Raw genomic sequence first — 26,362 nt, forward strand, 5'->3', positions numbered from 1 at the left:
AGGCCTGGGTCAGTGCCCTATTTACCTACCGCACGCAGCACTGCTCTTTCCCTTACAGCACAGAGCACCTCCCCTCAGCACCGAAACCTGACCCTCTGTCTCGCCGTAACACACACACACACACACACACACACAGATGATGAACATGCACTCATACACAAACCAGCCAAGAAGTGGCACATGGTCTTGGTTAAAAAGTTCTTGGCTCCAAATGAAACCCAATCTCTCGTGGAGTTATTCGTCTCATTTCTAAATCTTTCATTTCAGAAAAAGAGGGAGATTTTCCTTCTCGTCCTCCCTCACTCATTCCACCCTTTCTCTCATCACGATTAAGTTGCAGTGAAAAAAGAGGGAGAGTAAAACAGCCGGAGGATTTCTTGAGCCTTTATTATTATCGCTGGAGCCAGTTCAGGAAAAATGAGACAGAGGGTGAGGAACAATAGCTCAGACTTTCTCGCACAGATAGTGAAGTGGTTCAAAAGCCTGGAAACACACACACAAACACACACACACACACACACACACACACACACACACACACACACACACAAGTCTCAATCGGAGCAGATGAGGCGGCAATTTCAGGGAATCAATTTGTTTTCTCGCCGCTCTCTTAGCTCTCTATCTGTTGCTGACATTTCCTCCCTGTACCATAGCTGAGCCCAACCGGCCATTACTGCACCGCACAGGCTCTTATTAAATGTATATATAGTCACGCTTCAGTCCAGGAGACACTTTCTCACACGAGAGCCGAAAAGAGCGAACACGGGGTCGTACAACAATATTCCTCTCATGAAAGAGCACAGGCAGGGAGGCTGAAGCTTGATCAAGATCCAAAATGGCCTCAGTCTGTGTGGGTGGATGAATACAGTCAACATGCCTGCGTCTTGTTTCACGCTGTCCTTCCCCCCCCCCCCCCTCTTCACCCAAAATGTGTGCCTCTCTGTCGCTCTCCTCACCAGCCCTCATTAGAAACATCTCACTTAGGGTAACAGTGTTATTTCAGTGTTTGTAGATCGTTATGGAAGGGTTGGCCCTTGCAGTGAGTGTGTGTGTGTGTTTGTGTGTGTGTGTTAGGGAAAGGGATGGGGGGGGGGGAGGATGAAGGGGGAGGTAAGAGAGGGTGGGCTTCTTAAACAGGGGGGGAGAGCGTACAACGCAAAGTGCGATTCCAGATGTGTTTTTTACTGCTCTGGCAAGGATGACAGGGCTGTAAAGAACCTCTCTTGAGGAGCCTGGAGGGGGAGAGAGAAAAGGGGGAGAGGGAGGGAGGAGTTAAATGCTCGGCGGCTTAAGGCCCTCGGGCCTGAAGCCAGAGAGGAGCTGGGGAACAGGAGAAGATTTGGGGGGGCAATGGTGGATATGCTTGTGTTCAGGGGTTTGGGAGAAGTTAAGTACGGGGCCGTTTTTAGGGCCTCAGGGACTGAAATGGAGGTAGTTTAGGGGGAGGACAGAGAAGGCACAGGGGGGACAGGGGGAGTGGGGGGAGAGGGGGGAGAGACAGAATGAAATAGCTTTTCCTGGCAGAAAGTTTCACTTTATTGGCTCAGGTGTGTCGGGTGGGGAGTCTGAGCCTGTGAAATGGCGAATAGTGTATCATAGCAAAGAGAGAGAGTGTGTGTGTGTGTGTGTGTGTGTATGTGTGTGTTTCTTGCTTGTATCCCTCAGGACGAGTGGAGAAAATGAAGACGGACCAAAGGAAGGAAGTAGTGAGCTGTAAACCTCAGTCAGAATGTTTTTTTTAATGGTTTGGCCGATAGCCGAGAAGATTGATAACACCATCATAGATACATGTAGAGCTACAGCCAGTAGCCAGTTAGATTATTGGTCCATTAGGCCTCTGCATTAAAAATACTTTAACAGGTGATTCCAGATTCCACCAACTTATTTCGGTAGGTTTTTGCTATCATTGGATATGATATCAATGCCGATTAACTGCTGATCAGAAACAGTGGCAGTGCCAAAGGAAGACAAGTCAGGGCAGCAAACAGAGCAGAAGTTAGCCAGATGTATATGGAGGACAACAAGGAGGGCAAACAGTAAGATTATGGCCCAAAATATAGAGTGTAACTGGTACTGATCCATCACAACAGAGTTCCTGGTTGAACTTCGACCTCATGTAGTCGCTGTAGTTTAACTATCAAATGAGGATTATCAACGACAAATTTCGGTGAGCTCACGTTCCCTTTGACCTCCAGACGATCCGGCTAAACTTTTTATCCTCTGACTTCTTGTGTTTTCGCCGAATTTGTTGTTAACTCGGTGATCAATGACTCTGGTTAGTAGCCTCCAATCTGAACACAACCGATTCAAACTGTGGCCAAAACTAGGCGACTAAAACAAGTTGACGTGAACTAGAATTATCCTTTGACACAACGTTGGGAACAAAGGGTGTAAAAACAGATCTGGATTATATTATGCATGAAATATGTGTGGAAAATGGAGAAAAGCTGCAACTCAAAACAAGTCACGGAGGGAGAGGAAAAAAATATATATCACAGAGAAGACATGCAGGTGTGTGAGTGTGTCTGTGTGTGAGTGCGTGTGTGCGCGTGTGTGTGTAATGCACAGTGTGACCCAGCTCCTGCAGCTTGTTAGTCATGCTCGTTAATATGCGCCTGTTTTACGGGCTCTGTTCAAAGATTGACGTGGTGTTTCATCTCAACCTGGATGAAACACCACGTCACCACGAGGCAGAGGAAGAAGGGGGAGCTCATGCACAGGGTTGTGAGATGTTCATGGTCATGCTTGAACATATATATTTTGATCGGAAAACACTGTGCTTGCAAAGCGCACTTTTCAAACCACACAAAACAAACTGAAGTCTTGAAAGACACGGAGACAAAACGAGAGCACTCGAAAGAACACATGAGGTGAGATTATGCAGCCGTGAGAGGAGGAAACCAGAAGAAGAGATAAAAAGAAAATCACCTCATCAAATGATATGAAAGTCCGAAGACTGGTTTCATGATTCAAAGACAGAAATAGAAAGCTCATGTTGACCAGAAAATAGTCTCGTGATAAAGGGTCATGAGAAACTCATCCTACAGCCAAACACTGTTCATGCCCACAGAACGTTGACAAGACACCATCACAGGTTAGTTCATTTCAGTATTAAATAAGAACTGGATACTACAGAATAAACAGATGTCAAACAACGTCTTTTTAAACCATTTTAACAATCTTAAATCCACTTCAGAAAAAACTGGGATGGGGGAGGGGCTTATAGGGGGGTTAAAAACGCATTTGTAAAGCAATATTTTGACATTTTTGGTATGCTTATTTGACTTCCTGTCGAGAATCAGACGAAAAGATTGTTACAAGTCTAATATTAATATTAAAGCTGCAGGCAGCATTGGTCGGGCCCTTGCACCATTGTGCACGTCGAGGGTCCTTGCTGGCTTCACGAAGTTACTTGCACTTGCTTGGTCATACAGACACTTTTTAGTATCCCTAGCACCTCCTTTTTCTGCTGAAAGACATATTATTTTAAAACAATTAACACATTACAAGAACAATAGGTCCTTCGCTCTGACTACCTTCGATGCTCGGGCCCTAATTATATCTTATGTGCAGTGAAACATGTAGCTGGAGCAGGCAGCCAGTTAGCTTAGCTTAGCATAAATACTGGAAGCAGGTGGAAACAGCTAGTCAGGCTCTTCAAACCTCACTTTTCACTCACAGTAGTTGCTTTGTTGAAACTGCACAACAAAATTAACTTAAAAATAACTTATAATAATGCAAAAAAGAAAAAGAAAAGGTCTTGTCGTCGCCACAAGGTTGCAAGATGACCAGCAGGGGCTTCAGGAAGGTACTGGTCCAGGCCGATAAAGAGTCCTGGGCATAACCTCCTAATACTTAGTTCATATACGGATTGAACAAACAAGACATAGCTCGTCAATTTATGAGTTTTAGAGCTGCTGGTAGCCAGATTTTGTTAGTTTTGGACAAAGACAGTTTTGGGCATATATTCTGCCTTATATTTGACGAAGATTTGAACTTGCTTACATTTTGAAAGTGTAAGTGTAAAAGAGGCGGCAGTGGAGGAGGAGGTGGCGTTACAAACAGGCCACATCGCACCACATCGTCCCCGACACCCACTGCGATGGTGTGACCGCTCACTCGCCCTCTCCTCCCCTCCCTCTCCTTCGCAGTCCTCCACAGGCACGCCAGCACCTCCAGGTCCGGAGAGCAGTGCTTTCTGGGGGATCAGAAACAGATGTGCCTTTTGCCCCTCTGCTCTTAACTCGTACAAAAACACACCCGCTGTCGTGTACACACACACGTATACACACACGCTGGCGGCGATCAGAACCGGCACCAGGACCCAGTCGGAGTGACGAGGCAGCGTGACCCTGAGCTTGACCCTGGCCAGCAGCACCTCAGACAGGAAAGGGCCACAATTGGCTTCAGCTGTGACCCTCCGCCCCCTCTCTCCTGCTCGCCCCCCCCCCCCCCCCCAGTCTCATTAAGACAAACTGCTTTTTAAGCCAAAGCAGCTTTCACTACCACTAAAGCCAACACCCTGGAGCTCGGAGAGGGGTGGCGGAGTGAGGGGGGACGGAGGAAAGTTAAAGGAACGAGAAACAAATAGAGCCGGAGCAACAGGGGTACAAACAAAGAAGGTAATAAAAAAATGTTAAAAAGAACAAAAGATCAAGGTGAAGGAAAACGTGAGAGAAAAAAGGGCAAAGAAGGAAAGTCAGGCATATCACTTGCAGCTGTTGCATGCTCATGTTCCCAGAATCCATTGCTACTTGGCACATTTTTGTTTTCTAATGAGATGTCATGGTTACATTAATATCAAAACATTCAAAACAATAGCTTTGAATTGGAGAGAGAGACGCACAGAGAGAAAGAAAGAAAGATGAAGTCACTTAATGACAATGAAATTGGTGTAATTACAAACAGCAGTAAGACGCATTTGTCCCGGAGACAGACTGCTGAGTGTACGAACAACATATTTGTTTGTTTGGGGATATACAGCCAGCACATGTGGAAATAATTGGACTTCTTTCACTGCCATTAAAAAAATACTTTTTATTTTTGCTTGCCTCTGCTTTTGTCGTCGTGTCTAATCCATCAACCCCTCCAACCCCCTCGAACACCAACATTTCTCTTCCAATTTCTTCATAACAGCGAGCGTTGTGCAGACTCAGTGGAAACAGTCGGTATGTGTCTGTCAAACCGCCTGTTGCAGGCCGTAGTGTCTGCAAAACTGCTGAAAACATTTGCATATTTCATGTTTGGCAACCTGCAGCAGCCAAAACCTAAAGTAAAGAAAACAAACGATACACAGATCTCTCTCTGTGTGTGTGTGTGTGTGTGTGTGTGTGTGTGTGTGTGTGTGTGTGTGTGTGTGTGTGTGTGTGTGTGTGTGTGTGTGTGTGTGTGTGTGTGTGTGTGTGTGTGTGAGAGAGAGTGGCAGGGCATGCTGAGGTAGATTAATACCGCTGCTCAGAGGGGGGTTCCTCCATTCAGGGCTGACTGATGTGCGTCCCAAATTGATTTATGAAAACGGCCCTTAATCAATTATGTGTGGAGAAAGAGGGGGAGAGGGGAAAGGAGAGAAGAAGAAAGAGATGATCTGAGGGGGGAGTGGGAAATAAAGAGGATAGAGAGGATGAAGCCTCAGAGGGAAAGTGTGTGAATGCTGCTGCTCTGCACAGGAATGTGTGTAATGGATGTCAGTTTATGCTACAGGTGTCCAACATGGTGGATGTGATGGTTTGTCAGGGACGCACAATGCACTGTGGCGGATCCTGATGTATGCAGCCACTTCTGGAGGCGACACACTGAGCGTGCTGCATCCATAACATTCATCAAAGGACGTGTGACATTAGTGCTGCTGATGGATAGCTTGGTCCTACTTGTCCCGACGGAGAACGGGAAAATAGTGAGGAAAAAGCGCACATGCTCAGAGTAATCGCTGCTGGTAGACGCAGTGAGGGTGAACCGGTGCAGCAGTGTAAAGGGTGTTTTGTCGTAATAATGGCCCAGTTTTTTTTGGGGGGGGGGGGGGGGGGCAGCGGAGTAGAGTGAAGCTGCAGTTGTTTAAAAAGCCCTTCCCCTGCCTTGCCCATTGTGCCTGAGACAGGGGTGTGTGTGGGGGAAGTGGGGGGTCACGCTGAGAGCTCGTTTCTCCTGCCTGTCAGGACTCTATCTGGGATCCAGCCGGAACTAATCAACTCCAATAGGCCTCCCCATTACCCAGGGTGCAATGGGCAACGGGCCGGGGGCTGGCCGGTGGGAAACAGAGAGGAGGAGAAGGGAGAGACAACCATGCCCCCCCCCCCCATCCCTCCACAGACACTCTGTACTCCACCAGCCCGTGCAGCACACACACCACTCCCACTGTTTCACACTGAAGCAATAATAAACACTTGCAATAATATTTTCACAGCAAGCAATAGCCTGCTTCAGATCAGAACCTCGCACAGCTGTGGAGCACACGCCTACGCACATTGGCACCCACTCACATACACACACACACACGCACACACACTTTACTCGTCAGGCACGTGTCACATCATGCTGGTTCGAAAACTTGAGGCATTTGAAAGTCAATTCTGGTGAGAAAGCAGCAGAATGAGTTGACAAAATGGCTTCTACACGACAACAAAGTGTCTCAAAACAAACTCACTTACAATATAACAACTAATCTAACTAATCTACTGTATGTTCAGAATGTCTCAGTGGCTTGTGTGGTAGGTAAACCACTAAGATATCACAATAGATGTGACCGTTCAATAAAGTATGAAAACATTTATTTGAATGCATCTTATGTTTTCCAATTCTATTAAAAAAATTAGGGAAGTGTCCATCATAACAGATGCTCCAATGCCACCATTGTTTCGTTTTATTTTGTTTATTTAGTTGTTCGTGTTATGAGCAATGTAGTTATATCAAATTAATAGATTTTTAATAAAGTTAGTAAATAGTTTTACATAAATTCGTCTCACACAAAATGTACCTTTGCAGTACATTAATATTGCCCTCTAGTGGTACAATAACCACACTGCAACGTTTAAGGTAAAGTGAAACAAAGCATACAGATTACGTGAATACCAAATAAATAAAAATAAACCACAGAGGTGCTATTTGGATACGATGTTTGGATTGAAAGAGTTTAACTGTAAAAAATAAAGACAAGATAAATGCATATATATGCACACATACACAATCATTTAAGGAATTCAAGGAAAATGTTGGCTCAAATGCTAAAAACCCGAAAAGCAAGTTTATTTATGAACGCATTTCTCTTCTACCTGAGGAGTTTCTCAGTCACTTTGGACGCGATCAAAGGGATGGAGGAGCCAGTGTGAGTGTGTGCACAAGCGTTTTAGTGTGTGTGTTTTTCTGAGTGACTTCAGGCTCCTTCACTGAGGTGAAGTGGGGGCAAATTTAAATGAGTAAAGAAAACTACCCCCCCCCCCCCTATACACCCTCACGTCATTGTGTGTGTGAGTGTGTGTGTGTGTGACTTTAATTCAGTCTCATCGGGTAAACAATTTATTTTCTTTTATAAATTGAAAAAAATAATTAATATCGTGTTTTTTCCATTGTCTTTAAGTTCCATGTTGTATGTGTGAATGTGTGTGTATGAGGAATAATGGAGGTGCGTTGAGGCTGCTGAGAGGCACATATAGGGGACAGGGGTGGGGGTGGGGGGTCACATGGGAACCTTCCCCAGGCCCTGTGGTGGTGGCGTTAGGGGGGTCATTGAGAGGCACTGGGGTGGGGTTAATCCCCATTCACCCTGTCCTTCACTCAGCCGGACTGGGCACAATAAGCCCCGCCCGCCTCCCCCTGAGTCTCCATGATGACCTCTGACCCCACGTTTAATGCCGCTGTCCCTGGCCCCTTTATGCCTTCATCCTGTTATTATCTGCAATATTTACTCCTTTTGATTTCCCTGCTGGTCATTGTTGTTGCTCTCACAGCAACTGAAGAAAACTCAAGTGCTCTCCTTCCTACTCCAGCATCACCCCCCAAAACCCTCAGCAAACATTACCTTTAGAGGAAACGAGTCCGCTTACTGCCACTTATTTATGGCTTTTAGATTCAGACCACAAGGAGGAGCCCAGAAGAGCAGCGGTCAATGAGTGGGCAAAGTCACAGCAGTCCTGTTACAGGGCCGACTCGTGGTGAAAGGCATCACATGTAACCACAACGTCACTGGTTCAATTCCAGCTGTTATTCACTCAAGGCATTTTATTTATTACATACAATCCAACTAAGCTCAGTTATACAATACTAGAAAACAATTGCCGGAGATGTTGTTTGTTGCTCTCTGCTTCCTCCTTTTAAAATTCTGGATTTCTCAACTGAATTGCAGAAGAGAAAGCTAAGATAGAGTTGGATGCCACCTGACATTGGTTTAAGTATTCAAAGTACTTTCTTGATCGTGGCTGGTTGTCTGCTGCAGCCTGAAAGGCATCAGAGATGCATCTCTGTACTGAACGACTCCAGATTGCCATCTGCTGACTCTGCGCTGCAAGCTACCGGCTCCTCCTGCTAACACAACCCAGGGTTTAGAGAGCATGAATGAAAAGATGAATGCGTCAGTCAATACAGAATCCATTCAAAGGTAAAGCTTTTGATAATTTTTAATCCCAAAGATCTTTAGATTGACGACACGTGAAGTGGACCTGGCGTGGTCGGTGCGAGGGCCCTGTTGACATCACCAGTTCCTCCTCCTTAGATCTCTGAAAGTAATACTTAGAAAGTAATCATGTGAAAAAGCAAGACACGAGTTTTCGTCTTGGATTGAGAATGGAGGGGGGGAAGAGAAAAACACTGAATGAGCCAATTGTTTCATATTTTTGCCCAAAAGAAATCACAGTTGAAATAAACTGTCTGTATAAATTTACAAGAACAAACAAATCTAAGAAAATAAGAGATGATTGTAAGGATCACAGAAGTCGAGGTAAACATAGACTTTGGATTTGATTCGGAGAAAAGAAAAATAATTGTTTGTGTGTATGTAACATAAATAGCTAGAGGCCATATTTAGACCAAGTGGTTTGAAGCAACTCTTTTTCCTCCTCTCTCACTCTTGATCCTATTTCTTTGTGACTTATTGGAATTGCAATTCCCTTCTCCCTTTGAAAAATACAAGTTCGTCACAAACATACTATGATATCAAAACACGCCTCAAAGACATGAAAGCAGACCATAAGTAAACCAAACCACGAAGAACGACTCACGACGCTTAGCTTGGACCGTCATGCAGGATCTGATGTTTTAGGAGCAGCTTTTGGAGAGGCAACTGCCCACAAACAAGAAACAGAGGAATTTGATTGACTTCAATCTCATAAACTAACACTTGTATTGGTGAAGGATTACAAAGTAAACAAATAAACAAGCATCTATGACACACAGATTTCTCGATTCCTGTGAAGTAACAATGTGCGCTACGAAACAGTGGGGACAAACAACACACAAAGTTAATTTTAAAACACGTTTAATTCAGTCATTTAAATAAAATGTATGTATAGAATAGAATACTAGCAACTTGGGTTGAATAATTACTCCTCTTGTCATCTCACATGAGCGGACAAGGCAAACCACCCCTCTTGTTTCTCCATCTGTTGGGGAAAAAGAAGACATAAGAGACACTAATGGTAACAGTGTGTGTGTGTGTGTGTGTGTGTGTGTGTACCTGTGTTTTGCCATCCCTCTTTTCTCCGCCAAGACTGTGAGAAGACACTACAGAACCAGCAGATCTGCAGCACAGAAATATAAGAACAATGTTTAAAAAAATGATTTTATAAGAAACCGAGCCCGTTAAACGGAAAATAATCCAGTTAACGAGCAACAACCACAAAGCATGTGAAAAAAAGAATTTGCATCTGTCATTGGGAAACATCCCCATCATCTAAAAGAGCAACTGACCGTCTCTCACCACCACCAGTCTGTGACGGGAGCTTCTGTTCAGGCAGCAGCAGCGACACCTCAGGACTTCCTCCTGCAGCTGAGAAAGATAGGGTACAAGTATATATTTTTTTTTAAGTGTCAGGCGATTACAGAGACGTGTCATTACATGTCGAGCCATGGTACCTGGAGAATGTGGGCTGAAGGCCGAGGGAGGGATGGGGGAATTAGAGGGAGAAACTTTGGCGATAACATTTTGTTTCTGTTGCTCAATAAGCTCCAGCAGGCGTCCCCTCGCCGCTGCACTCTGCCTGTTCAGCTCCAGGAGGCGCTGCTCCACGCTGCTCATGTGGAGGGTGTTGGGTGATGTTGCCTGAGCAAGAAGACAGGAGAAACAAATCATGATCACCCCTGAACACAGGAGGGATTCTTGTGTGTTTCTTGAGTTTCAAACTACCCGATATGCAAAGGCTAACAGACACAAAGGATTACGGATCTATCGAGGAGTGAAAAGGTTTGGATTTGGTGGAACACACGTTTCACTTCTTAGATTTAGGGGGAAAAAATGATGTTGAAAGAAAGCTTTACATGTTAAGGACATTTGAGGACAACACCTTGAGACTTAATCACACCTGATTCGTTAACTGCTCTCCTTCAGCAGCCTGGACCGGCAGACTCCTTCTCCCTGTGCTGCTGGATGCTGATATCCTCCTCTCCCCAACACTCATGGGTGTGACTCTCCCTGTGCTGCTGGAGCTCAACCTCCTCTGCTCTTTGCTACTGTCAGATGAGTCTCCGACCTCTGACCCAAGGCGCTTAGCCTGGCTCAGCTGGGCCCTGATCAGGTCGTTCTGTCTGTTCAGCTGAGCGATCTCTGCCAGCATGGCCTCTGGAGAGAGCTGTGACCTGAGAGGGTCACAGGTCAGTGATATTGAGGAAGAAGAGGGGAGGCTGGTGAGAGGAAGGCTGGTGAGGCTCGAGGCTGAGCTGTGGGAGTGGACGTTGTCACGGGAACGCAGGATATCTCCAGGAGGAGGTTCCTGCTGCAGCGGTACAGGGTGAGTTACTGAAGAAGAGGTGGATGAGAACACATTTAGGCTTCTTACAGCTGATTGAGAAAGATGGCACAAGAGCGTGAAGTCGGATTACTAAAAAGAAACAGGCTGCTACCAGGAGTTTGTTGCCAGTTGTCTCTCTGTTGAGGGGGGGAGAGCAAGACCGCAGAAGAGACCTCAGAGACTTGTCGTTGTTCAGGATCTCGCTCAGCAACTTGTGCTGACTGACACACTGCTGGCAACAGGAAAAAAACAATCATGTAGAATTTACTGCACAAAGATCCACGCACAGAGAGACACACGAACACGAACACGAACACCCACTGTATGAACATGCGGCTTTGGCGTCAGAGTCCTGGGGTGGCTCAATGTGGGCCTCCAGTAGTCCAAGTCCCCCCATCAACAACACCACTGTGTCCAACTTCTGCTCCACCTCTGCTGTCCGCTGCTGCAGCCCATCCTGAAGGAGAACAGGGGAACACAGTTGCAATCTGGACAATAAAGTAAAGTGAGACAGACGCTATGCGACGCTCTGTCTCACCTGCAGGGCGGCGGCCTCTTCTCTCAGAGTCATCGTCTCAGCAGTGAGCGCATCAATCAGCCGGCGCTGCTCTCGCAACACCTCCTCCAGTATCCTCCTGTCACGAGCCTCTTCCTGAGCTTCCTCTTCCCGCTGAATACAATGATGTCATGAAATTAAGGACGATCCAGCAAGTAAATATTTAGCTAAAAACAGGAGGACAGGGTTAGGGTTATTTAAAAAGCCAATATCGGTGTTTTGCAGGTTTTAGTCCTTACTGTGTAAATAATTGATTGTATATTATTATTGACCATTTTGTTTGGATTTCTGAATGTTATGCCTTTTAAACCTTCAGGGTAACCACTGGTTTTCATTAATTCACTTGACACTTGTTTGAATTAAGCAATCCATCATAATGTCGACCCAGCCTGCTTTAAGTGTTCTCAAATAGTTGTTTTTCTATGATAATGCTGTAGCAGCAGATTCATTTGTACGCATTGGATTACAATGCATTGATAAAGTAACTTTGATCAAAATAAAATGAATGGAAAATAAATCAAATTAATAATAATAATAATACATAAAATTTCTATAGCGCTTTTCATAGTACTCAAAGACGCTTATTTAAATTAAGGCTGCTAGGAAAGTAAGAAACGTAAAAAAATATAAAAGCTTATGAAAAGTGATAAACAGTTCTGTTAAGCGTATTGCATGTGATTTATATTAAAGAGGTCCTTTAATTACAGCTTTAATCTCAAAGTACGTCATCCTGACATTTTAACATAATGATTAAAATAACGTTCGACCCACAATGAGACCAACACAAACTCATATCATAACCTTTAAAAATGCCTCTTTAGAAATATGAGGTGAACAAAGCCAGTAGTGACTATGTTAGTGTTTAGTGAACACTTCATTGGATCAAGTACAGCACCTGTTTGAGGAGATGCACTAAGCGTCCCAGAGTGGAGACCAAGGCGACAGAGAATCCAGTGAGGCCTTGAGTGTTGTCCTTCTTCTGACTCTGTGCTGAAGCTGGTACAGTGGCAGGAATCAGAGTATCTAAGTCGGCCTCCACCTGACCCAGCATGGTCTGCAACATGCCCAGACTGGACTGGTCCCCACTAAGGGACGCCACAGAAGAGCCATCCAACGCTGATCTCTGAGAGACACACTTCCTGTTCCTGCTGGTTCGACTACTGATTCTGCCTGATGAACACAAACAGAGAATCACTCATTCCTTCTGTTTATTGCAGCATTAAGCAGTTTATAGGATGGAACATTGTCATAGAGTGACACATTATGGAGAAACAAATACCTTCCTGATATTACCTGATTGGTTGAGAGGCATCTCAGGGATCAGGACCTGAGAAACCAGGACTGACGGTTCCTCCATGCCTTCCTCTGACTGGCTCTGTCTGGATCGAAGATGCTGAACAGTCATCGTGGCATTGAGAGCTGAAACCAGGCGAGACGCATTTGTATACAGAAAAACATTTCACACCTGATTTTGAAGCATATCTTTTCTCGTGATGACTGCATGAAATGCACATCTTAAATGTTGTCCTCCTTTTCATCCTACCTGTTTGCGCTGATGCTCTGCCTGATGTGCAGGGCGTTACGGGATCATTATCCCCGACTGCCTGCTCGAAGTTGGGACAACGGACTTTCTGTCGCTGTTTGATCCGAGACTGTGCCTTCATTTTTTTTACATTGGCCCTGCAAATGAAAGTATCACAGTCAATGTAATGGTGAGGGCTTGATCAGAAACATGAACAGTGAAAAGCAACTACTTCATGTTTTATATTTCCCCCATAACAAGGAACGCACGTCAGTTTTTTATCTCAGATTGTGGTGGATGGAACTAGTTTGCACGTACGATATTTCCCAGGCATTACCTGTGGATGACATGATGATCTGAACAGCCAGTAGGACAGGTATCTTCATCACTGGGGTCTTCCTCTGAAGCTTCAAATTCATTAAGAGCCTGAAAATAGACATTTTACACAAATCAATACAGAACAAAATCTGCATGAATAAAGGACACATACTATAGACTACAGTATGTGTTCTTTTTTCATAGTACATTGTGATTAGGGAACACAAGAGACATATATGAATGAAAGCTGATGGAAACATTAACAAACCACACATTTTGGACATTTCTTGGCACACACACAAACACACACACCTGTGGGTCCATCATCGATTGGCTGAGCAATGACAGCTGAGTTGGAGGATCTGGTCTTCGGAGCACAGGCAGTCCTGAGTCAGAGTCACAGTTTGGAGCCTTCGTCACACTGGGGTGCCCTACAGGAATACATAAAAGCTCTGTTGTATACAACCCAAAAAATCCTTTAAATCTCAGAAAATGAATTATAAAGACAAATGAGTTTAGTAAAACCAAATATCTTTAATCTGTTGTGTCCATTTATATCTACGAGCAGGGAAGAGGTGAACACATTCTCTGCATGTTTCATCCACTGAGCTCATCATTTATATAAGATAAGATCACATAATCTTGGCTTATAAATGATGTGCTATATCTATCTACAGCTACAACATAGCAGTCAATGAGAAGAATTATACCAGCCTGCCTGCGAGGAGCATCTCCAAACAAGTCTTTGACAACAGCCATGGCTCGGTCAGAGCGAGCCAGCACATCCTGAAGCAGCAGCTGGTCAGAGAACACCTGCAGCAGTAAAACACACTCCCACCGTCACCAGCAGCAAAACCCTGAGATAAACTCACCATCAGGAAGGAATTTTACTAGATTAACATTTTAAATATGTTGCTTCTATATAACAAACACAAAAACATTGAGAAAGCAAAGAATCCACAAAGAGTAACAGAAACTCTTTGTCTCGCACACCTCCCTGATGATGTTGAGGCTGGCGTGGTCGAGAGGGGCAGGGCTCCCAGTGTGTCTGAAGCGGCGTTGAAGGACTTTTTCTCTCAGCTCCCACTGAGCCGCTGCCTTGTTGTGGGACTTGTGAATCTCATGCCGATGGCTCTGAAGCAGAAGTGATTGATAAGACCAGCAAATATGGGCTAGAGATACCTGATTTTATCGTTTCAGTAATATCCGCTCACTAAAACGATGTTCACATACATATTATGAGATGAAACAATGCACACAGTCCAAAACCTTACCAGCTCTGCAGGTGACAGCTTGTACACAGACAGGTCATTGACGGTGCTCTGAAACCACCAGGAGAGGGCTGACGTTACAGAATTGCTTTCAATTCCTAGACATGATATTTAATATACTTAAATATGAGGAATACAAAAATATGACTTCATGAGGGGAAATAATCACAGCAAACATAAGTGGGATATCCTCCCAACTGTGCAGAATGAGGATACTTCATAAAACAATCTACCAAAAAAGGCACTGTTACTGGCTTCATCATGTAGAGTAGAGAGTGCTGAATGTTCTAGTCAACAGGTGGAGCAGATGTCAGTACTCACCACCCAATCTTTTTTTAGAGCTGCTGCTTTCTTGAGTCGAACAGGCCGTTTTCCTTTCGTGTGTTGCTGTGGACGCCCAACTCTCGCAAACGACATCTGTCCACAGACAAGATGAGATTACAAACACTTATTTTGTAACACTTCAGCGTAATGTACCAGCACACGTGGCGAGTGGCTGAAGTCGCCTTTACAGTAGATAACAGCTACAGATGTTATTGGTGCACCAGTAACGTTTTCACTGGCTCCACTTGCTTTAACGCTAGCTAAAATGAGATTTCATGAAAAGCGAGCTAAATGTTGAAATAGCACTTACGTTACACGTCACGAAGCCACTTTGACTTATATAATAAAAGCTCAGGTTGTCTATAACTTTGCAGCAACAACTCAGAGGTTGACAAAGTAGAATAGCATCTAAATCTCGTCTTGAGTTTGTTGTGAGACCGTTTTTTTAAACAGTTGCGCGCCACTTCCTGTGCCGTTGCCAACGCGTCCCCGTGATGCATCATGGGAAATGAAGTTTTGGCGAGCACAACTTGTTCAGCGATGGAAGAGGAATCCTTTGCAACAAATAAGAGTATACATTGTACATCATGATAGACCCCGTCAAGATGATATTGTCCACATATTATTACTGAAGCACATCGTTTAAAGCTATATTTAATGTTGTAGCTCGCTTGTTAACTGGGAGCTAACTGCTTTAAAAGCTGCTGTGTAGTTCAGAGTGGTGGAAAAAGTGTTCAGATCGTTAACAGCAGTACCACAGAGTAAAAATAGCCTAGCCCTTCAGTCAGACGTTTTATGAGCAATTTATAGACTACTTTATGTTATTTATTTGAACAGAGGAATTGTCATGTAACTGTTCAGCAGTTATAGTTTTTTTATAAAGTTGCAGCTCTTTATATTGGTCATTTTAAACAATGATCCCTCTACTTACAGTTAAATACATAGAAATGTTTGAATGTTAAGCTCATCCAATAGATAATTATCAAAGACACAGGCAAATATAACTAAATATATAGTTTAAATACGCTTATACTGCCATCTATTGGTAGAAAGGAGAACACTTTTACTCTGTGTCTCATACAGGCTCTGCTTTGCGGTCCCTTAAGAAACAGCACAATAGGATGGACAAATTATGACTTTGATTAAACTATATTACGAACTGTATTGCATTAATAATGCAATTATTAATTTACAATTAATTATTGCTGTGTTCATACATTAAACCGCCTCTAGTCAAATACTGTTGCTAACATGCTCCCATCGGCCCAGGTATATTTATTTGTATTCATTAATTCATTTTCTTCTAATTTTACCCTGATATGTGTTTGAAACATAGACTGTCAATAAAAATGTCTTGCCTACAATCCTTCTATTGCTGTGGCCTTTATTTTGATAGGCTCGTATTTCCGGTCACCTGTCCTGCTTTGCGTCTCTCGGTTCTTTCGTATTATCGTTTTTGGATTCCAACGAAAATCGGAAAAAACATGATATATCTGTATTTTCGTTTCTCCGACTAAACTATAAATCAAACGAACAAAACGTACACGGACCACTTTGGTGGAATTGCTTCAAGCGAACATCTGAAGCGGAATTGGCGGCTGCGTCAAGCCCCTCAACAGTATTCAACCAGAAATAAATTTGCTTGTTTTTCAAAATAAAAGCACGTTTTAGTACAAATGTTATACATGTTTGACATTTTAATGAGGGTTTGTATTGACAGTGAAACATTAAAGTGGTTGACAGCAATTCAAATTCATAATTGATAGCTAGTGTAGCCAATTAAATGTATCTGAAGTAGATAACAAAGATGACAAAACAATTTAGAAAATATACAATAAATGTATAACATGTTCGATGATCAATAATTGCAATTGTTTCTTTCAGTCTTCTTCAAATCTAATCTCACTTTATGAGGCCACTTTCTTTAAAAGTACTTCATGAAGTTTCACTGTCCTTCTAGTTAGACTTTTATTAGAACATTTACAATCGGAAGTTGTTTTTTACTCGTTGCATCTTGATACACTATTGCTCGATTAAGACATTGCGTATTTGCATCTGTCTTCTTACACGCCCCCTCTCACTGTGACGCAAAGTTGGATAGACTCTGCGCGCTTTTGTACAATCGGGTTACACCGACCCAGACTTGGCTGGCTGAGTTCTGACGCCAACAATGCAGAGCAAGCCACACGCGTTTGAAAACGTATCGCTGCGCACGGGGCAGGCTGTGAGGGGTCTCAGGAGTGACAGCAGCATGGATCAGGCTACAAGCGTTGGCTTCTCTGTGGAAACCCATTTGAAGAGTCAGGAGACATGAACAACTTCGCTGTGGTGCCAGAGACAATTTAGTCTTTCCATACTAGATTTTAGCAAGAGCTCTGAAGGTTTACTTCACAACTGGAGAATTCCTTTGAGAATTTTACTTTCATTAGCAAACCTCTTTGTGATTTTTCTTTTTCTACAACTCTTGGATAATCACCCACTCTGTGGAGATAACTACAGGAGACGTTGGCTCGGAATTACGCACGGGATTCCTCTAACAAATGACAGCTTCTGAGTGGGTTATTGCTCCCTCACTTGGTCCCCTCGGCTCCCTGTATCGCACCGACACAGCGTCTCCCTCTCCTCGCCAGGTTGGGCGCGTGGAGTGAAAGCCCCTCTGTCTCTTTCAGTGCGCCAGCGGGCCACCTGGCCGAGGATGTGGAGAGGAGGTTTCCCGATGTCCGTCACCGCGATTGTGACTCTACTCCTGGTTATTATCGACGTGAAAGCCAGTGGGGAGTATTGCCACGGCTGGCACGACTCCCAGGGCGCGTGGAAAGAAGGCTTCCAGTGTCCGGAGAAGATCGACGCGGAGGACGCTATTATCTGCTGCGGGAAATGCGAGCTGCGCTACTGCTGCTCCAGCACGGAGGCACGGCTGGACCAAGGGAGCTGCGATAACGACCGGCAGGCTAAGGAGCCCGGCGCAGAGAGCAAGGAGAACAAGGACTCCGGAGCAGGTATATTCACTTTTACCGTTTCAGAAACTTACAGCACACATGTGTTAATCATCACCATCAGGTATCACCAGTATGCGTAATAAAACGCATGAACAGCATTTAAAACAACAATACATGTGTAAGAGGGCAAAGGCACATTTTAAAACGCGATGAACATACATCTCATACATCTGCTTCAGCGCACTGTGGTCAGTGTCGTTCATCTCGGCGGAATCTTAGTTTTTAAGGTTTATTGCAGTTGATTTAATTGTGACTCGTGAATGAATGCATATGTTTTGATCCCGTGCCCAAGGAGTGCGTGCACAGAATGTATTACACGTGATATGGTACATTTCAGATCTGTTGCACGGTTCGGTTTCCCCTCATAAACCAAACAGTCCCACAGCATCTCCCTGTAAAAGGCTCATCAGCTGCCTGTGCCGGTTGGCAACGACAGCTGCGCAGGAGACAGCAGCAGACTCCTCCAAAAGAAAAAAAGAAAAAACAGTTAACTGCACTCACAAATGGCAAACTGTGCCGTGCTGCACTTATAAATAGCGGTGTTTGTTCTGGCCAGTGCACGAGGGACCGGGCTCACGCTGTCCCCACGGGGATCAAGTTTGGACTTGACCGGATCTTGGACAGTGCAGGCTCACCAAAGGCGCTGACAGTTCTGCTCATAAAACACACACACGCGCGCGCGTAGCCTACTAATCACGTTCTGTATCATTTCCTCCCAGGCTCGTGGAGTCCCTCTCCTCCTGTAATCCCCCAGTGTCTGTGGTCTTTCAGGTTATTCTCACTCAGAGCTGCTTCAAACACTTACAGTATATACACAACAACTGTAATTAAGAGAGTCATCATTACCAAACTAAAGGCACATTATAAGCCATCATTTCAAATTGACATAGTGGATAGGTAACAATACATCTTCTTTATCCACACTGGCTCCCCATTCACCATTGCTTACATTCCCATAGATTAATTTACCATAAAGCCTCTCGAAGCTGTGTCATATCTTTAATAAAAGATCAACACATAGATATTAGCATTTGGGAAAAGAGAGCAAATATTGGACATCAGAGAGAAAGGCAACACAGGCTTACGAGGATGTTATGCCCTCTTTTGGACCTCGAGCTATAATCTGTCATTTGTTAAAACAATCAAGCCTTATCACGGCAGGAAGAGGGATACATTTCATCCAGTGGCCTGCAGCCAAAATAACTTAAGAAATAAAAGCAGCTTTTCACTTTGTGCAATTCATTCATTTTTCATATGTTTGCAGCCTATTAATCATCCGGGAAAGAAAAACACTGTGTTGTCAATGGATAACAGGCAGGAACTTATTAATGTGCTCAACATGAAGGAACATATGGCATTTAGGAACAGGAGAAACCCCGTGAGAGAGACGAGGGAGAGTCCAGCCAGCGCAGCCACAAAGATTGTGCCCACAACAAGGGCTTAAGAGAGAGGGGGGGAGGGAGGTGGGGGCTGCTGCAGCTAACTGCAGCAACAGGTGTGGAGGAGTGACAGGGAGCAAGACGGAGTTCAATGTGCACAAAATGAGAAAATCACACCTCGGCAAGGGGTAAAGAAATAAAGACCTTAAAGAAATATAGCAGACAGTTCAATCATTCTTTTCTACAAAGCGAGAACAGTTTTCCAGATGCAGTTTTTGCAAGCTCAGCAGTGGAAACAACTAAGTACAATTACTCAAGGGCTCGACTTGATTACAATTTAGAAGCACATTTTATGCAGACTTTTCCTTGACTACTGAGGGAAATGTTGTACTATTTACCCCATTACATTTATTGGACAGCTGTAGTTATATAGTTACATATTAAGCTGTTGCATTTATCTACTTATATAGGTCAATACATTGTTAAATATAAAACCATGGGTCCAGTGAGTACTCCAGTGACACTTTGTCACGTTTCAGATGTCTATGAGACATCTAGAAAGTTCCCCAAAGAGAGGTGATTTTATTGTTCCATTTAAATAACCGCTTACAGTTCAATAGAGGGAAAGTTTTCAACAATTCATGAAAAACATTGATTAAAAGCAAAATAAGACGTTGTTGGTCAATCGGTCCAGATTGAAATCCCAACAAATATTCGATTGATTTCCATTATGTTCAAAACAGATATTCATGTCTCCCTCAGTATGAATTGCAATACCTTAACTTTTCATTGAGTGCCATGATTTTGTAATTTAAGGACTAAATATCTGAAAAAGTTATGACATTCCAATCAGCCTCAGCTGTGCTGAGTGCTGACTAACAAGCTAACACATTAATTAAAAATGGTGACCATGGTTCACATCATAACTAAACATCAGCCACTTAGCATCGCAATTATGAGCATTTTAGGATGCCGACGTTAGCCTTTAGCTCAAAGGAACATTGGACAGCGTCATCCCAGATGTATTGTGTGACTTTCAGGACCTTTTTTCAACACAAGTTTGTTTATTGTTGCTACTTCTTGTACATTATACTTTTTAGATTAGCTGTATTGGTATCTTTACTTGCACACACATCTGAGTTCTTCTTCACTGTTTGCTGATCTCTAAGTGGTGTTTTCCACCCACCATCCCGGATTTACAGTTCTGGCAAAGAGTTCTGCAGTTAAAAGAAGGCTTGAAGTAAAACAAGACAAACAATTCTGCAATTACTAATCCTCATCAGCCGAGTGTAAGCAGAGATGTTGAGAGGGAGGCCTCATAAGTGCAGGAAAGGTGGGCAGTCCCTGGGACATTTGGGTGCTTGTAACTTATATATGTGTTGACATAACATAGTTCCTGTTAAAACCTGTTTACTGGAAGGTGTGTAGCTGCGAGGTGCATTGGCCTCTGAAGTCGACACCACTTCTTGCTACAGGGAGACGGGTGAAGGTCCTCGTGGTTTCTCGTCACTGAGTCTCGGCCTCTTTGGCTGCAGCCCTGTGTCTTCGGTCACCCGGTCTTACCGCCTCGCTTGATGAATGTCCCCCGTCTTAACGGGCTTCATTCAGTAATCCTCTTAATACCCCGCTATCTTTGATGAGCATTTTGAAAAGTTTCTCAAGGCCGTATGGATATATTTCAAAGAGACAAAAGGAAACTGGAGCCAGGTTGCCACCTCTCTCTCTCTGGCATACAGTTACACCTCATAACACGTGGGCACATTCAGAGGAGGAAATAACTACACCCTGTGGGAACAATAAAACACAACTAATCACTTACAATGTAACATGGTCATTATTGTGTTTGTAAGGTGTTTGTGCGAGTGAGAATGAACAAGAGAGAAGAAACACCTCAGAAGTGACCTCATCTGTCACGTTTCTGCCAAAAAGCCTTCGCTCTGTGCCTTCACTGTTCGGCCGAGAGGTGAAATTTACCCCGTTATTTCTTCTTAAGTTATTGGTGATGGCGTTTCAAAGTGGTCGTTGGAGCTTCACCTGCTCACTTAGCAAATGTACAGATATCCAACTGGAACTGAGTTCTCAGAATATATAAATGTCATGTTACCCGTTTAATAATGCTTTTACTATTTGACCCAATACATCAGAATGACTGGTGGAGTTGTGAGAGTTACACGAGTACTCTCTCGCGAGTCTGATATGCTGTTTTAAACAAAAAGAAAGAAAAAGTCCATGAGCAGAAATGGGCTCCTTTGATTTAAACTAAAGGGCTGAATAAGCTCCGATTCAGCTGCATTAAATCAGGGAACTTTAATACCCTTCAAGTACTGTAGTTCAACTTGAGTAACCTATTTTCAAAGGGTTGGTCATAAATAGCCGAAGAAAAAGAAGGGTCACAAATATCTGCTGGCAGCCGGGCTTAAGAATGCCACCGCTGCAAACACACACACACACACACACACACACACACACACACACACAGACACATGAGTCGAGGAGGCTGGGGACACAGCAGGGGGCTGAGGATTAAAACAGATCAAAACAAAGTTAATAACTGCTAATGAGGGCCTGTGGCTCCCTGTGGACTCCGACCAGTGTACTTCTCATTCTTCTACCCAAGTCACTGTCTTACCCAATATCCATTCAAGTGTATAGGAGCCTTTATTGTGAAGGGAAGCAATGTGTGTGCATGCATGTGTGTGTGTGTGTGTGAGGCAGTACTGCTTTGAAGTTTAATGTTCAACTTAAAAGTCAATGTTTTCCCAAAAAAGCAGATAGCTGTTTTTTTTTTTATGTGAACGTGTATTTTTTCTTCTCTCTCCGAAGTGCCCATCTACGTGCCGTTCCTGATCGTGGGCTCGGTGTTCGTAGCGTTCATCCTGGTGGGCTCAGTGGTCGCCGTGTGCTGCTGCCGCTGCCTCCGCCCCAAACAGGAACTGTCATCAGGAGGTGCGATGGGAGGCGGTCCGGGCGGTGGCCGCCTCCTGGAAACCATCCCGATGATGTCCAGCGTGGGGACCTCCAGGGGTTCATCGTCCCGCCAGTCCAGTACAGCCACCTCTTCCAGCTCCTCTGCCCCGCCCACTGCCCCCCGCCCTGGTCCCCCGGTTCTCATGCGGGCCCAGGCCTCCTGCTGCCTGCCCCCCGATGCCAGCGTCTTCGTCAACATGCCCACTAACTTCTCCGTACTCAACTGCCAGCAGGCCACGCAAATCATGCCTCACCAGGGACAGTTTCTTCACCCGCAGTATATCAGCTACGCCCACCCTGCCCAAACCTACCTGGACCCCACTCAGGGAGGATACAGACCCCTCCAGTCCCCCTGCCCCCCTCCCAACGGTGGGTCCAGTATCATTGGTGACCAGAAATACCCTGCAGTGACTGTATGATGAGGAGCCAACCTGCAGACCACTCTGCTACTTTTGTGATGTTTAACCCGTGAGGGCTGCGCCCGAGACCTTTAGTGGACGCTGCCAAGTGGAAAAAGAAAGGCAGGGAGTCAGACTCACATGAAGGACTCATAAACCTGTTGCTGGCTGCAGGCCCTGCCTTGCTATTGTGTGTGCTGTGTGTCTGTTAAGTGTGTCATTTGATCTCTTGGCGAGTTGGAATGAGCTAAGCTCAACTTATGATGGATGCATAAACAATTTTTGGTCTTGATGCAGAGCCAAAACTGCATATAGGAGTGTTATACAGCCCAAGATGGCTGATCCTGCACAGCTCCCTGCAGCTCAAATAAAGACTGAAGGTGTTTGTGTTTGCATGTAAGTGTATGTGAGAGTGAGAAAAAGATTTTTTGGCATATATGCGCTGGCGTGAGTGATGGATGGATGATTTATAGCAGTGAACTGTATGAAAAGTAGATATTCAAGCAAAAAAAACAAAAAAAGACCACATGCGGTTTATGCCATGTGCACATCTGCACTTGTGAATGGTTGTGAGTGGTTTATACAGTACAGTTTATGTTTATTTGTGTCAAAAGTGTGAAGGAAGAAAGCATGTGAAAAGATGTTTGTACAGTATTTGTGTGAGTTAGTGTGGAGGGATGTGGTTGTGAGGAGCTGTGAGTGAACTGTGTGATGGGAAATGCAGGTGGTGTAATGTGAAAGGCAGTCGCAATCTCCCTCTAGACCATTTAAACTGTAATGAAGTGAACACAGGACATGGACTGTGACGCTCCACCCTACCATACAACCCCCCTCCTGCCACACAAAAAGAAAAAAAGAAGAAAAACAATCCCCAACTGCCCTGAGCGGAAACACACAGAGCCCCAAACATTTTAAATATTCATGCCAGGCTGGCAGTTAATGTACCTGAGAAGTGTGTGAGACGCAGTTGTCTGAAGATTACCGAGTTAATTATACAGCGGAAACGGCCCCCTTCACCTCTCCCCGGTGAGAGGTGCATGTGCGTGTTTTTAACACGGGCAGCTCCAGGGCAGCTTTCACTCATTAATTCACCAGTAATGGCAGTTTGCTTGTTCATCGGGAAAAAATGAACAATGCTTTTTTCCCAGTGTACTGCTGCGCAGCCGGGTCACTGGTGTCTCTGCAACATGCGACTTGAGGAATGTGCTGCTCCACTGAGCGTGCAGCCTGGGACGTTCCAAAATACTGAAACTGGCCTGTTTGTGTGTACCTCGTCTGCAGGCCGAGCCCCAATGTCTGGAAGATACAATAAGCAGCTTGCGTGTGACAAAATAATCTGTAAAATGATGTATGAAATTGGTCCAATTTGATACAGAAGTGACATTTTTTCACATGATTTCTAAAAAATAAACAACTTTTACACAGAAATGATGGTGTAGTGTTGTGTGTTTTGGTGTTGCATCACCTACGGTCATAAACAAGAAATGCTTTGTTGCCATTGGCCCTCTGGATGAGTGAGATTTACATACACACACTTGGAAAACAAATCTGTTGGTTGAATGGGTTCGTCTCCCATTGTTAATTCCCTTGAAACACAAACACACTGATAGTTAAGCTATTAGAAACCCTAATTACACACACACAGAGAGCTTTACCACCCGCCGTGGACTGGCCAAACAAGTGTCACATCACCCGACTCACAGGGAACAATAAACCGCAACAATGGTCAGTTTAAAACTATGACGACGTCGTTTTGGCAGGTCCCTCCAGAAACTACAGTAATGTGCAAAGCAGAGCGAGCTGTTGGGGAAGTAACAGGAGGGGGGGGGGTGAAAAGGAGAAATTACTCTCTGGCTCTGGCTCCGCTCGATGGATTCTCCATCCTGGAGCAGCTGTAGTCGGTTTGGGCTGGGCCACATCCAGGAAGGTGGGCGGGAAAGGGACCTCCAGTTGGGCCTGCAGTGTCCAGGGCCAGGGGGTAGTCATCCTCTAATTGTCTGTCTACACCGACTCTCTTTAAGAGGGAGCGTGGGACGGGTTTGTTTCTGGTCACGTATCAAAATCATAAGTACAAATCATGCCCGTTGATCTCTTTTAAGCATCCGCCTGTAGCCAGTTTGAAAAAAGCACTTACAGTTTAGTCAAGAGACGGAGACATTTAGTCAGGCCATGGATTGATTAGATTTAATGATTAGGACTCGGATGGACAACCCCCCCCCTCTCCCCCTTTCAGTCTTGCATTCCTGACCCTGTGCTCACACAATGGACTCTACATTCAGACAAACCCCAGAGCCAGAAAAACACATGATCCAGGCGAGGTGTCTCAATCAGATCCCTTCTGTTCGCTTATTAGCACTACTTCAAGTAAAATATTCCCTCCAAGACATGTCTTTACATATAAGTACAAAAACAGGCATTAATGAGAAGAAGAAATATATATAAACACATTCGTTAACTTTAATATTAAAAAAAGAACGAAACAGTCCTGTAAGGAATGGAAATCCAAGAAAACGGATGGAGGAAGCTCTAATGCCAGGCTCGCTGCTTCGGCGTCAGCTGCCGAAGCTCTTGACAGGAATCACAGGAGCGGTCGGAAACAACTGGAAACAAAGTGGATCTTTAAAAACCGGCCGAGACGAGGAGACGTGCTAGAGGAGAGACGTGGAGGCCGCAGAGCGGCGAGAAGACGGAGCGATCGGAAGGAAGAGATGAAGGCGCAAGGGGAGATAAGCAAGAGGGCGTGTGGGGGAGGGGTGGGGGGGGGGGTCCAGTTTGGCATCAGCGTTCTGCCTCAGTGGCGTCTCTCTGGTGTTTGGCAGTGAGGCTTGATGTTGCGATGGGACAGGTTAGCTGGGGTTCGGGGCTCCGGCGGTCCTCGGTCTTTGCTTCCTTCGCTCCTTCCCTTTTCTGAAGGAATTCAGCAGTGCGTGTACATTGCGCGTGTTTATTTTGACGTCGTCTTCCCGTCCCGCGTCGGCATGTGATGACGGACGAGCTAAGACTCCTTCACGAGAGAGAAGCGTGGGAGCAAACACACGCGGGCCGACACACATGCACACGAATACAGGAGCGCCAATGCGTGCAGAAGTACATGCACAGGCAGATACAGACGCACTGGAATGCACACACACACACACACACACACACACACACACAGATAAACACACAGTGGCATGAAGCAAACCCAGTCTGTGGGGTATACAGATATGAGCAGCAGTCTCTGAGCTTGACTTGTCATGTCTGTGCGCGGATATGATTGTTAATGTCTGTGCAGCTTATACGAGTTTGAAGAATATTTTCGGCCTGGTCCCTCCTCTTCGGCCTCCACGCCTGACCGTGACACCCTCCTGTGGCAAGAGGTCAGGTCATAGTTCAATTAAGGCCACAGCGGGGGTGGGGGTGAGGTGGGGGGGGGGGTTCGATCACCCGGTGTGAGGGCGTCACATAAGTCTCTCTCCGCTGTCACCTTGATAACCGTTGCTACGGTGAGCCACAGCCTTGGTCAGGGGGAGCGCTAGAGGCTGGGGCGTTCGCGCGTGGTGTCGTAGGAGCGCACGACCTCGGCCTGAGACACGACGCCGTGCTCCTCTTGAGAGAAGGCGTAGCCATCTGAGAGAGACAAGAGGAGGGGAACATTTATAAATCATTGAGTGTGGCTGTAAAAACGGAAACACCTGAACGATGCATCGCACTG

General features: G+C 44.9%; 3 protein-coding genes across 7 annotated transcripts in view; 1 reads left to right on the top strand and 2 right to left on the bottom strand.

Moving 5' to 3' along the window:
- Positions 1-8,593: 8,593 nt before the first annotated feature.
- On the bottom strand, positions 8,594-15,366 carry spice1 (spindle and centriole associated protein 1). 2 transcript variants are annotated; one of them, XM_056434817.1, is made up of 18 exons: positions 15,236-15,366; positions 14,923-15,018; positions 14,605-14,652; positions 14,324-14,464; positions 14,041-14,143; positions 13,643-13,761; positions 13,350-13,438; positions 13,034-13,170; positions 12,784-12,909; positions 12,386-12,660; positions 11,473-11,604; positions 11,256-11,391; positions 11,047-11,163; positions 10,509-10,942; positions 10,063-10,249; positions 9,898-9,976; positions 9,665-9,728; positions 8,594-9,590 (listed from the first exon to the last, which is right to left on the bottom strand). In XM_056434817.1, exons 2-18 carry the CDS (start codon positions 15,016-15,018, stop codon positions 9,543-9,545), a joined length of 2,331 nt encoding a protein of 776 aa, XP_056290792.1. In that variant the 5' UTR covers positions 15,236-15,366; the 3' UTR covers positions 8,594-9,542. The 2 variants fall into 2 exon arrangements, with proteins under 2 accessions (XP_056290792.1, XP_056290791.1); XM_056434816.1 differs by having other exon boundaries at positions 11,047-11,166.
- Positions 15,367-17,096: 1,730 nt separating this feature from the next.
- LOC130206719 (protein shisa-2) lies at positions 17,097-24,096 on the top strand. The gene is made up of 2 exons (XM_056434818.1): positions 17,097-17,924; positions 22,127-24,096. Exons 1-2 carry the CDS (start codon positions 17,621-17,623, stop codon positions 22,687-22,689), a joined length of 867 nt encoding a protein of 288 aa, XP_056290793.1. The 5' UTR covers positions 17,097-17,620; the 3' UTR covers positions 22,690-24,096.
- A 1,005-nt stretch (positions 24,097-25,101) lies between these two features.
- Positions 25,102-26,362, bottom strand: part of atp8a2 (ATPase phospholipid transporting 8A2) — a 48,435-nt gene continuing 47,174 nt past the window's right edge. For 3 of the 4 annotated variants that reach the window (XM_056434813.1, XM_056434814.1, XM_056434815.1), the window contains exon 36: positions 25,102-26,277. In XM_056434813.1, the coding sequence (XP_056290788.1) occupies positions 26,183-26,277 (95 nt within the window). In that variant the 3' untranslated portion in view covers positions 25,102-26,182. The remainder of the gene's footprint in view (positions 26,278-26,362) is intronic. The other variant, XM_056434812.1, reaches the window with a different exon arrangement.

Source organism: Pseudoliparis swirei, chromosome 16, assembly GCF_029220125.1.
Source record: "Pseudoliparis swirei isolate HS2019 ecotype Mariana Trench chromosome 16, NWPU_hadal_v1, whole genome shotgun sequence".
NCBI classification, from domain to species: domain Eukaryota; kingdom Metazoa; phylum Chordata; class Actinopteri; order Perciformes; family Liparidae; genus Pseudoliparis; species Pseudoliparis swirei.

Bases quoted from the DNA above. Each gene is read 5' to 3' on its own strand.
- spice1 (XM_056434816.1), bottom strand. From the start codon at position 15,018: ATGTCGTTTGCGAGAGTTGGGCGTCCACAGCAACACACGAAAGGAAAA. The intron at 13,171-13,349 runs GTAATGCCTGGG...TTTCATTTGCAG, and splicing joins GATCATCATGTCATCCACAG to GGCCAATGTAAAAAAAATGA. The intron at 11,392-11,472 runs GTGAGACAGAGC...GTTCTCCTTCAG, and splicing joins AAGAGGCCGCCGCCCTGCAG to GATGGGCTGCAGCAGCGGAC.
- LOC130206719 (XM_056434818.1), top strand. From the start codon at position 17,621: ATGTGGAGAGGAGGTTTCCCGATGTCCGTCACCGCGATTGTGACTCTA. The intron at 17,925-22,126 runs GTATATTCACTT...CTCTCTCCGAAG, and splicing joins GAACAAGGACTCCGGAGCAG to TGCCCATCTACGTGCCGTTC.